The sequence below is a fragment of the Pteropus vampyrus genome, unplaced genomic scaffold (assembly GCF_000151845.1).
Source record: "Pteropus vampyrus isolate Shadow unplaced genomic scaffold, Pvam_2.0 Scaffold378, whole genome shotgun sequence".
Taxonomy (NCBI): Eukaryota; Metazoa; Chordata; class Mammalia; order Chiroptera; family Pteropodidae; genus Pteropus; species Pteropus vampyrus.
The window spans coordinates 633,499-645,087 of NW_011889159.1; the positions used below are offsets into that span (position 1 = coordinate 633,499).

Sequence of the window (11,589 nt, forward strand, 5' to 3'; positions counted from 1 at the left end):
GAGGGTAGGGGTGCGAGTGTACTACATACAGTTGAGGTAGTTTGCAGATTTTTGAAGTATTCTTAAGAGCATTCCAAGTCTTTTAGGACATTGTTTGTTGGGGCCCTGCAGCAAGCTCCTGAGCACCTGTCCCTGGCTCTGCCTTCCGGCCCTCCACCTCCTCCCTCCACGAGAGTTAAGGAAGCACGAGAGTCTCGGGGACCACAGGTGGAGGTGGGGCTGTGACGTGGGAGGGCGGGGCAGGCAACAGGTGAGTTGCTAGGTCTCCTGGGCTCCATTCACTCCGGAGACAGCCATGGGGGCGAAGCAAGACAGGGACGGGGACAAGGCCTATGGTGAGGCTGGGGGAAGGTGGGGTGGAGGCCAGGACCCTGCAGAGGGAGGGAGGGAGGGAGGCCTACCTGGGCGGCTCCAAGGAATAGTGTCTGGGGCTGATTCCAGGGAGAGGAGCTAGGGGAAGTCCTAAGTCCCTGAGGGGAGGATCGGCAAACAAGCTGACAGGAGGCAGAGCCAGAGTCCAGGGTCGAGGTTGGAGTTCAGGGACTGGAGGCCATTGCTGAGGAGCATTTGGGGAGTGAAGCTGGGGTCTCCAAGAGTAGTTGGGGCTGGAGTCCTTGAGAGGAGGGGTTTCAGGCTTGGACTGGGGCGTGTGGGGACAAAGATAGGGCCCAGGCTGGGAGTGTCATTTTCTGTAGAGCCTGCAGCCTGTGAGAGATGAGGCTGGCCGCTGGGCTCCAGTCAGGAGGAATGGCTGGGGTCCCTGAGAGGAGTTTCAGCCTGGACCCTGGGTCTCTGAGGAGGAAAGGTGTTGGGGGTCTGCCTAGCAGGGTCTCTCTGAGCGATGACAGGGGAAGTGGGTTGTGCTGGGGCCTCTGTGAGGACTTGTGGCTGAAGGTCTTTATGGAGAGGGGGCTGGATGGACCTGCCTCTCTTAGGAGGGGAGCCTATCTGGGGGTATTTTGAGGAATAGGGGCAGGGGCCTTCTGGGGTTCCTATGAAGGATAATGCCTGAGGAGAGGGGGAGCAAGGAGCCTATCTCCAGAATCTCTGAAGAAAGAGGGCTGGGAGCCTGTCCCAGGGATCTGAAGATTAGGGGTGGACAGGTATGCCAGGAGAGGGACTTAGGGACCACCAGCCTCTGGGATCCCTGTGAGCAGTGAGGGCAGGGGCCTGCCTGCAGAATTCCCTTGGGGCTTTGAGGGAGGCCTCGAGGGGAGAGAACCCCAAGAGAGGGACCTCCAAGAGCTGACGCTTGGGTCTTAAAGAGGGCTGGCAAAGGAGCAGTGAGGACTTCCCAGGAGACTTCCTTGAACAGCTTTGGATCAATCATTGACCTCATGTCCAAGAGCCATGAAGGGACAGAGTCCAGAGCACCTGCCGAGGATGGACCCCACCCCTTCCCACATTCTTGCCCAGCCCTCTGCCCTCCCTCCTCAGTGCCCACTCAGGACCCTGTCTGCCTGGCCCCACCTCCTCTCTGTGTGTACTCAGGGAGGAACAGGAACAGGACACAGCCACAATCTCAACCACAGAGCTCAGGTGTCACCCTAATTTGATTGCTTGCCCAGAGACTTGCAGTGGCCTAGAGACTGAGGTCTCAAGTGGGGGTCGAGAGGAGGCTCCTCCCTCACCAGGCCCTGTAGGAGTTGATGTCTTGGCTGCAGTTTCTTTCTTCATAGCCTTGAGCAGGGGCTACAACCTCCCTGAGGGGCTCCATCTGTGCCCACTCTGAGTGGAATAAGTGACCCTTAAAGGCTCCTCCTCCCCTTTCTCTATGGCTACCTGAGTGGTGTTCACGGTGAGCAATTGACCTGCTGACCAGGCCTTGATCCTACCTTTTATGCACTCCAGTTTCCCTGTCCTGCCAGCCTGCCCCCGTCCATTTCCTTGCGAACCCCTGAGGGCAGGGAAGGATTTGGGAGAGATGGGAAATGGAGAGAGAAATTCCTCTCAGTGCCTCACTCTCAACACTGCTTCCCATACCCCTTAGGGAAACCAGTCAAATATGACCCTTCTTTTCAAGGCCCCATCAAAAACAGGTGAGTTCTGGGCACTGAACTAGTGGGGGCAGGGGTATCTTGTTTTCGCTGTGTATTTGCTGAAATATCGGTAAGAGGGTTATGAAAAAGAAAACTCCTGCCCAAGTACAGTGGGGGCATTGTCATGTGTAGAGGGGACACAGAAGCTTCCAGGGTGCTGGTGATATTCTGTTTCTTGACCAGGGAGCTGGTTACACAGGCGTGTACCCAGCGGGAAAATTTTTCCAGCAAAGCGCTTAGGAGTTAGGCACTTTTTTCTTATACTTCAGAGGAAAGTTTACCCACTCAGAAAAAGGTTTTCTTTGAAAAATGAAACCTACTGATCGATGCCCATTCTCCAGCATCCCCCAGTTCTCCAACCCATGACTTCCCCAGACCATGCCCAACATCTCTTCTCCAAAAGCTTCCTCCATTTCTCTCCCAGGAGCTGCACAGATGTCATCTGCTGTGTCCTCTTTTTTCTCTTCATTCTGGGTTACATTGCAGTGGGGACTGTGGGTGAGTTTCCAGCTGTGCAGAGCTGGGGCAGTGGCTGGAGGGTAATAACCCAGGGAGGGACCATACCCATGGCTGCTCCCTATGAAAAGTCCTTGCCCTCCCTCTCCAGTGATTCTTCTGTGTGTTTCTGTGTCCAGCCTGGCTGTATGGAGACCCCCGGGAAGTCCTCTACCCCAGGAACTCTACTGGGGCCTACTGCGGCATGGGGACAAACAAGTGAGTGTGGAAGAAGGGCAAGAGGGAGGTGAGGTCGGGGATGAGCAGGGGACACCACAACATTCAGGCTGCAGACCCTTTCTCTGTTGTCCTCCCACCCCCATCCCCCCACCTCCTTGAATCTTACCGCTCCAGGCCAGCACATTGAGTAGCTTCCATTGCTGGGCAGTTGGCTTCTAAGCCATCCCCAAATTGGGAGGCAATGTAGGGTCATGAGTAAGCCACATGGGTTTTGGACTTCAGAGACTGGCCTTTGAATCCCCAGCTAGGCTAAGTAGGTTCTGGTTGTGTGGCCTTCAGCAAGGTACTTCACCTCTCTGAGTTTTGATTTCCTCAACTGAAAGGCAAGGATGACCCCAGAAGTAATGCTGTCAGTACCCATAGGCAGGAAACAGTCAACAGCAATAAACCTCTAGCATTTATTCTGTTCCAGGCAGGCAGTGTACTTTATACACACAAACTCATTTAAACCCTATGGAGTGGGTACTATAATTTTACACATGATGGAACAGAGGCAGTGAGAAATTAAGTGACTTGATCGAGGTCACAAAGCTGAGTATTGATCTGGCTCCCATGTTCATGCTCTCAATCATTTGTAAGCATGAATTGCTCAGCTCTGTCTGAACAATCTGCATTGCTGAATGAGTCTGAGAAATCTTTTCAGTGTCTCCCGTACCTCCCAGCTGTATTGAGCTGCCCGAGGCCATGACCTGGGTGGTGCATGTCTGAGCCACTGTACTCTTGAGGTACGGTGAGTTGTCCCTGCTGACCCCAACACCTGACACACATGCTTCCACCCCTCTTGCAGAGATAAACCCTATCTCCTGTACTTCAACATCTTCAGCTGCATCCTGGCCACCAACATCATCACAGTCGCCGAGCATGGCCTTCAGTGTCCCACTCCCCAGGTCAGAGCCTGGGGCCTGCCTCTGCCCAAATCTCCCCCAGGTCCAGGTACCAGCTCTTCAGCATGCCCTCTGCCCGCAGGTGTGTGTGTCCTCCTGCCCAGAGGTCTCATGGGTGGTGGATAAGAATGAGTTCTCACTGACAGTTGGAGAGGTCTTCTACACTGCAAACCGAAGCTTTTGTCTGCCAGGGGTGCCCTGGGATATGGTGAGCACTGGCCCCAATGTTATCACTATCATCGAGGATGGACCACATGGGTAGGGGTGCCAGGGGAAGCTGGGTAGATGACTGTGGTGGTAGTGGCGGGGGGGCCTCACTCCTCCATTCTGCTCTGTGTCTGTGTGTCTATCTGTCCTCCCCACACCCTCCAGCCAGTGCTCGAAAGCCTGCGACGAGAGCTCTGTCCCAGTTTCCTCCTCCCTTCCACTCCAGGTGAGAAGCTACATTCCTTCCTCAGACGTCAGCTTGTCCTATACTTTTATTGCTCAAATGAGGAAACCAGGCCCAGAGAGAGCAGTCGCACAGCTCAGTTACAGCGGTGTTTATTGTGCACCTGTGTGTACCAGGCATTGGGAATAGACACAGGGAAAATGACACCTGCTCCATGTTTGAGCTACGTGCTAGGTGGAAAGATCAGAGATGTTCACAAAGAGACCACATGGGAATCCCATGAAAACACACATGGCGAATATACCCACACACATTTACGTATATGCATAAAAGACAGGCTGGAAGAAGTTTATCCAAGTGTTACAAGTGAATGTAGCTGGGCAGTGGGATCACAGTTGACTTTTTTTAATTCTGTGTGCTCTTCTTTCCAATAGTAAATGTTATTTTTTTAATGAAAAAAAAAAGTTTTAATTATAGCATGAGAAAAGATATCCAGTTCTCAATATAAGTACAATAGAAAGGATCTCAAAGGAATGCTCCAAAGTCAAATCTAGATTTAAATTTCCAGCTGTGTGGTCTTGGGCCAATTACTCAACCTCTCTGAGCCTCGTTGCCTCACCTTTAGAATGTAAATGCCAAAGAAATTTTACTGGCAAAGTTGTTAGAAGGGTGATAATAAATGCTGTAGGCACATCATAGGTGCCACAGGATATGGCATAGGCTTCCTGGGGAAGGGGAGGTGGAGATGGAGCTAAATGGGGAGTGATGAATGGGATATCTGGAGGAGAGCGCTCAGAGAGGCTCAGCAAGAGCGAAGATACAGTGATGAGGGGAAAGTGTCTGTGCTCGGATGGTGGGGCCTTGAAGCCTCACCATGAGGTGGGCACTGGAATGATGAGGCCTGTGCTGTGCCATGGTCTCCTTGGCATTTTGTCGGTGGCGAGGTTGGGGGTGGAGGCGTTGTAAGAGTCAGGCCAGAGGGGAGGAGGGTCTGACCCAGGCAGCAGTGCACAAAGGGAAGAAGGGGTCATTAAAAGACAGTGAAGGAAGCTTGGGCTGGGCTTCATAGGCAGGAACTTCCTTTTGGCTGTGGAATCAAGAGCAGCCCTCTGAAGGGGCAGAGCCCATCTCACCTTCCTCCCCTGAGGGCACTGTGGGCTGGGGTGGGAGTCAGAGACTTTCAAGGCAAAGCTCTGGGCCCTCCCACCCAGGAGCTGATTCTCTCCCTGCAGCTCTGGGGCGCTGTTTTCCATGGTACAATAGTACTCTGCCAGAACTCCCAGGGATCTCCAGCAACACCTCCATCACCCAGGGGATCAGGTGGGCACCCCCAGCCCCCACATCTCTGTCCTGTGCCCCTTCCAAACCACAGCCCCATCTGACTCTGTCTCTCTCTGCAGTGGTCTCCTTGACAGCCTTAATGCCCGTGATATCAGCGTTAAAGTCTTTGAAGATTTTGCCCAGTCCTGGTACTGGATTCTTGTGTGAGTCACTAGATTCCCCTTCTCCTTCCCTTCTCCCTCCCTGAGCCTCATCCCTTAGCCCAATATCTGAAACAGAGACTTTGGATGGGGGAGGAGGAGCCAGAGCTCAGAATGGACCCCAAACCCAACAGGATTTATAACATAGAGGGAACCAGGGGTGACCCTCACCTGTCTCACCCTACCTATAGTGCCCTAGGTGTGGCTCTGGTCCTGAGCCTACTGTTTGTCCTGCTTCTGCGCCTGGTGGCTGGGCCCCTGGTGCTGGTACTGATCCTAGGAGTGCTGGGTGTGCTGGCATATGGCATCTACTTCTGCTGGAAGGAATATCAAGTGCTGCGGGACCGGGGTGCCTCTATTACCCAGCTGGGCTTCACCACCAACTTCAGCGCCTACCGCAGTGTTCAGGAGACCTGGCTGGCAGCCCGTGAGTACCCTGCCCCACTGTGAGCCAGCTACCCAAGCGCTGCCTGAGCCGTGCCCGGCTCTGGCCCTGACCCTGGCCCCTCTGCCTCTGTCCACCCTCAGTGATCGTGCTGGCTGTGCTTGAAGGCCTCCTGTTGCTCATGCTCATCTTCCTGCGGCAGCGGATCCGCATCGCCATCGCCCTCCTGAAGGAGGCCAGCAAGTCAGGGCCTATCTGAGAGAGGGATGGGGCAGAGAGCAGGGGTGTGGGCCTGGGGTGTGGGCCTGGGGTGGGTGTGCTAGGCAGGTGGCAGGGAGCCTTAGCGGAGAAGGGCAGAATAGCACAGTGGTTAACACTGCCATATGCAGTGATTAATACAGCTGAGTGACAGCCTTTCTGAGCCTCAGTTTACCCATCTGTGAAGTGGAGGCAGTCATTGTTTTTACCCTGTAGTATTGTCCTGAGGATGAAATGAGTTAATGTCTCATCAAGTGCCTAGAACATGAAGCAGGCCTTCCTGAAGAGTTGAACATGGAGCGGTTATCGTTGTAGTGGTGATGGTAGTTAGGTGGGATGGCAGGAATCCCGGCAGAGGGGAAAAGCAGCAGCTTGCTCCCAACCAAGACTCGCCTGCCAATTCAATTGGTCAAGACATCATACTTTAAGGACTCTCTCCCCTTACTCTCCCTGAAGCTGCCCCAGGTCGTTTCTCTGAGACTCTAGTTACCTGCTTAAATCCCTTAAACCTGATTTATTCAATTCAATTCACTTTGGGAACACCTACTGTGTCTAGTCTGGGAGATGGAGCAGGCCCTGGTGGGGCAGAAGTGGAGCTGGGGCCGGGGTCTTGCTGGTGGACAGCACTCATGTCCCTGCAGGGCTGTGGGACAGATGATGTCTACCATGTTCTACCCGCTGGTCACCTTTGTCCTCCTGCTCATCTGCATTGCCTACTGGGCCATGCTCGCTCTGTATCCTTTGCCCACATAGTTGGGCCCTCCTAGAGTCTGTGAGGGCAGAGAGCAGAAAGGAGAATGCTGGCCCACATAATGCCTGAGTGCAACGGGAAGAAGGAACCCCTCCCTTTGGGTAGGCACAGCCTGCCCTGGACAGAATTAGAAGAGTGAGCCCAGGCTGATTTCCAGCCCCTTTGTGCAGTGGACATCCTGCATGAGCACCTGGGAAGGAATCCTTGAGAAGGGGACCTGTGGAAAGCCCCATGTGACCATGTTTTCCTTGACTCACCTCTGGGTACCTGGCCACATCAGGACAACCTCAGTACGTCTTCTGGGCGCCCAACATCAGCTTACCCAGCTGTGAGAAAGTGCCAGTGAATACGTCATGTGACCCCATGGTGAGGGATTCGGAGTGGACATGGAGGGGGCACGAATAGGGCCAAGGGGACCCTAGGGACCAACTGGTCCAAATGTCTCATTGCGCAAAGGAGACTGAGGACCAAAGAGGGAAAGGGGCTCACTCAAGGTCACAAGCCAGGCCCCCAGCAGAGCTCGAAAGGGAGCCAGTAACTCTCTAATGGTCCTCCCCTGAACCACCTATTACAAAGGGAAGGACACTGAGACCCTGGAAGGAGGCATGCTGTGCCTAAGGGTAGGGCCAGGCTCTAGGGAAGCTGGATACCAGAACTTCTGTACCTCTCCCCAGAACATTCCTCTTCCAGAGGACCATGAACCACCTCATCCAACTGAGTATCAGTCCACTCATCTGTAAAATGGAGCTAATCATAATACTGGTCTCTCAGGGTAGCCTAGAAGATTAAATGCCATTTGGTACATAAAGTACTTAGTTCAATGCTCGGCACCTGATAAGAGCTGATAACTGTAGATGGGTTTTGTTTAGTTGTTGTTTATTATTATTATTATTATTATTATTATTATTATTATTATTATTATTTTAATCTTCCTCCCTTGAAATAGTGCCCCAGGCAATAGGTAGGTGGGAAACTCTTGGGGGATTTAGGAGAGAAGGTGCTTCCCCAAACTCTCTCCTGAGAGATTGCCAGGAAGTAGCACTTGACCTCTGAGAATTTACTGTCTTCAAAGCTTTACTGTGGCCACCTGCTCTGAGCTGGGACTGGGGGTTCTGCCTGCAGGCATTAGCTCCACTCTAAAAAGGGAGAGGAAATTTGGTTACATTTATAAAGGACTCACTATGTGCCAGGCACTGGCTATGCAAAACCCCAAATGACCTGGTTCTTGGTTTCAGCTTGCTCAGGATCTAGCATTGGAGACTGACACAAACCCACAATTACATACAAAGCAGAAAGTGATTTGTTTTCTTATTACAAAATTTCAAGGTCTATGGCCATGCCACCCTGAATGTGCCCGATCTTGTCTGATCTCGGAAGCTAAGAGGGTCAGGCCTGGTTAGTACTTGGATGGGAGACCACCTTGGAATACTGGGTGCTGTAGGCGCTTAAAAAAATTTTCTTTTCAAACATACTTAGTTTCAGCAATTATCAGGATTGTTATCATACTTGCTAGAAAGGGTTATTTTTTATTTTTGTGCTTTTTACTTGTTATTAAGGAAATCTTCAAGCACATACCAAAGTAGAGAATTTCTGTACCCAGATTCCACACCTTTGACTTTCTACTGTTCTTGTTTCATCTTTCTCTCCACCCTCATTCCTAGCTGCAAATACTTTTTCTAGAGTTTAAAGCAAATCCTAGATATTATGCTCTTCCACCTATAAATATATCAGTATGGATATGAACAGATAAGGACTTTTAAAAAGCATAACCACTAACCATTATCACACCCAACAAAATTAACAATAATTCCTTAATATTATCTGATACCCAGTCTGTTCAATTTTGATGGAAAGCATTTTGGTTGAAGTTGCAGAAGATGCTCTGGGAAGGGACTGCTGACTAAATGCCAGGCTCTTGAGAACTAGGCGTTGGTCACACTGCCACCCCATACACACACTGTTAAGGCTTGGCCCACAAGGCCTGGGAGCTCCTATGCCTACCCAGAGACTGAAAGAAGTGAATTATGCTCACACATAGGTAGCCTGAACCCAGTTTAAACTTGGAGATGTATCTCCTGGAAGGAACCAGCTTCCCAGCTAGGGGAAGCTGCTACTTCCTTCCCTCTACTCTGGGAGTGGCAGGAGCTGGCTAGTAATGAGCCTACTCTGTGCCCCGCAGGCTCAGCCCATGAACTCCTCGTGCCCAGGGCTGATGTGCGTCTTCAAGGGCTACTTGTCCACAGGCCTGGTACAACGTTTTCTCTTCAACTTGCAAATCTATGGGGTTCTGGGGCTATTCTGGACCCTCAACTGGGTACTAGCCCTAGGCCAGTGTGTACTGGCTGGGGCCTTTGCTTCCTTCTACTGGGCCTTCCACAAGCCCCGAGACATTCCCACCTTCCCCCTGAGTGCTGCCTTCATCCGCACACTACGGTAAGCCTGGGCTGGGAGCTGGGGAGTGTGAACTTGGGAGTCCCAGGGGTCCTGGAGCTGCCTCTGACGGCCTGATACCTCTGCAGTTACCACACCGGATCACTGGCATTTGGGGCCCTCATCCTAAGCCTTGTGCAGATAGCTCGGGTCATCTTGGAATACATTGACCACAAACTAAGAGGTGAGCAGAGGTCAAGGGCTGGGGAAGGCCCAGCTGAACAGCTGAATCCTTGGGCAGTCAGGGGCCAGTGTTCAAACCTGAGCCCCCTGTCCCCTAGGAGCCCAGAACCCAGCGGCCCGCTGCATCATGTGCTGCTTCAAGTGCTGCCTTTGGTGTCTGGAAAAGTTTATCAAGTTCCTAAACCGCAACGCATATATCATGGTGAGACCCACTGCCTTAGCAGCCCCTTGCTCCAGGGCCCAGACCCCCCACCAAGGCCCAGGTGAGCTCTCCACAGGTAACTCTGACCTTTCCACCTCACCCAGATTGCCATCTATGGGAAGAATTTCTGTGTCTCAGCCAAAAACGCCTTCATGCTGCTCATGCGGAACATTGTCAGGTCAGACTGTCCTCCACCTCGTGATCTCCCACCTAAGGCCTACTTCATGGGCATGCTGTGCTCAGAAGGGCCTTGCACTTGCTTTAAGCTCTGCTGCCTCCCTCCTGAAATGTGAACAATTCTCATTTTGCCTCTGTCACAGCAAATTATATAGTCAGTTCTGTTCCCAGCCCTGCCAGGCCTCTTACCCCCAACCTACCCCAACTCCCCATGCAGGGTGGTTGTCCTGGACAAAGTCACAGACCTGCTGCTGCTCTTTGGAAAACTGCTGGTAGTGGGATGTGTCGGTAAGGACCAGGGCGGGAGTTACAAGGAAGAGGGCAGGGGTGCTGGGAAGCTGAAGAGGTGACCTTAGAGGAGTGACACTGACCTCCAGACCTCTCCCACAGGGGTCCTGTCCTTCTTTTTTTTTACTGGTCGAATCCCAGGGCTGGGTAAAAACTTTGAGAGCCCCCACCTCAACTATTACTGGCTGCCTATCATGGTGAGTGACCCCCACCCCCCCGCCACTCTCTGCCTTACCCCCTTAACTCCCCAAAGCAATCATAACAGGCTTGTGTCTTCCAGACCTCCATCCTGGGAGCTTATGTCATTGCCAGTGGCTTCTTCAGTGTTTTTGGCATGTGTGTGGACACACTCTTCCTCTGTTTCTGTGAGTGACCCTTCTATCACCTCTCCCAACATCAAGGTACAGGCCAGTTCAGGCTTTTTTGAGGACTTGGTGGTTTTCGAAATAGTAACTTTTTGAGTTAAAGGAGTCAAAGCCAAAGGGAGCCTCTTCTGATATCCTCAGGCCAAGAGTTTGGGGAAAGGAGGGAGAAGTTAGCTTCTAGGTTGGTGGTCTGCTCCAAGATAGAGCCTCCCAGGGGAGAGGCCACCTGGTATCATCCCGCAGGAAACTTCGGGTAGAAGTAATCCTCATGAGACTTCCCAGCAGGTGGCTGTAGTGAGCAAGGATTTTCTTATCCTGTATACATCCATTCAGGCTTTAGTAATAGACAGGTATTTTTTTCCCTTAATCCTTATCAGGCTATGAAATATACTATTACTGACCCCACTTTACAGATAAGGAAACTGAGACTACATAACCTACCCAGAAAATTACAAAACCTGTCCCCCAAAACAGCCATTGGTGGTATACAGTCTAGAAACCCGACGGCTTGTCTCTCATTCCGGGATTTTCCCGGGAGTGCGGAGGCCACCAGGGTCCACTCTAACTTGTTTATGTCGTGGCTCAGTGGAAGACCTGGAGCGGAACGACGGCTCGCCGGATCGGCCCTACTACATGTCCAAGGCCCTTCTGAAGATTCTAGGCAAGAAGAACGAGACGCCCCCAGGGGACAAGAGGAAGAAGTGAGAGAGACGCGGCCCTAACCCGGGGCTGCACCCCGCATGTACAGCCTCCCAGCTTCATTCCGCCTTTCAGATCTTGATTTTGTAGTAAAATACTTTATTAAAGATTGATGTTTTGTTTTCTCAAAAAGTTTGGTACTGCTTTCATTCTCTCCTCGAAAAGCTACCCTTTTCTCCCCGCCTGGCACTTTAAAATACGCCCCCGCCCCTGCGACGGGCCCCAGCTGCCGTGGCCAATCATAAGGCTCCTGGGGAGTAATGCCGGCTCCTTCTTCACCCCAGCCAATACGCTTCCCTCCTGGGTCACGCGCGTCGGGGC

At 52.2% G+C, this 11,589-nt stretch overlaps 1 protein-coding gene and 1 pseudogene across 3 annotated transcripts; both read left to right on the forward strand.

The window, feature by feature from the left end:
* The first annotated feature begins 415 nt into the window (after positions 1 to 415).
* SLC44A4 (solute carrier family 44 member 4) lies at positions 416 to 11,332 on the forward strand. Of its 3 annotated transcripts, none has more exons than XM_023523089.1 (21): positions 416 to 1,798; positions 1,991 to 2,039; positions 2,464 to 2,537; positions 2,675 to 2,753; positions 3,562 to 3,661; positions 3,741 to 3,866; positions 4,031 to 4,091; positions 5,282 to 5,369; positions 5,450 to 5,533; positions 5,722 to 5,957; positions 6,059 to 6,158; positions 6,815 to 6,907; positions 7,188 to 7,290; positions 9,104 to 9,357; positions 9,444 to 9,538; positions 9,636 to 9,739; positions 9,844 to 9,917; positions 10,134 to 10,204; positions 10,307 to 10,401; positions 10,485 to 10,569; positions 11,156 to 11,332. In XM_023523089.1, the coding sequence occupies exons 4-21, from the start codon at positions 2,740 to 2,742 to the stop codon at positions 11,272 to 11,274; spliced, it is 1,902 nt and encodes a 633-aa protein (XP_023378857.1). In that variant the 5' UTR covers positions 416 to 1,798; positions 1,991 to 2,039; positions 2,464 to 2,537; positions 2,675 to 2,739; the 3' UTR covers positions 11,275 to 11,332. The 3 variants fall into 3 exon arrangements, with proteins under 3 accessions (XP_023378857.1, XP_023378858.1, XP_011378127.1); XM_023523090.1 differs by having other exon boundaries at positions 10,346 to 10,401; XM_011379825.2 differs by lacking the exon at positions 416 to 1,798 and having other exon boundaries at positions 1,820 to 2,039.
* On the forward strand, positions 8,251 to 8,368 carry LOC111731473 (annotated as a pseudogene).
* Positions 11,333 to 11,589: the final 257 nt, after the last annotated feature.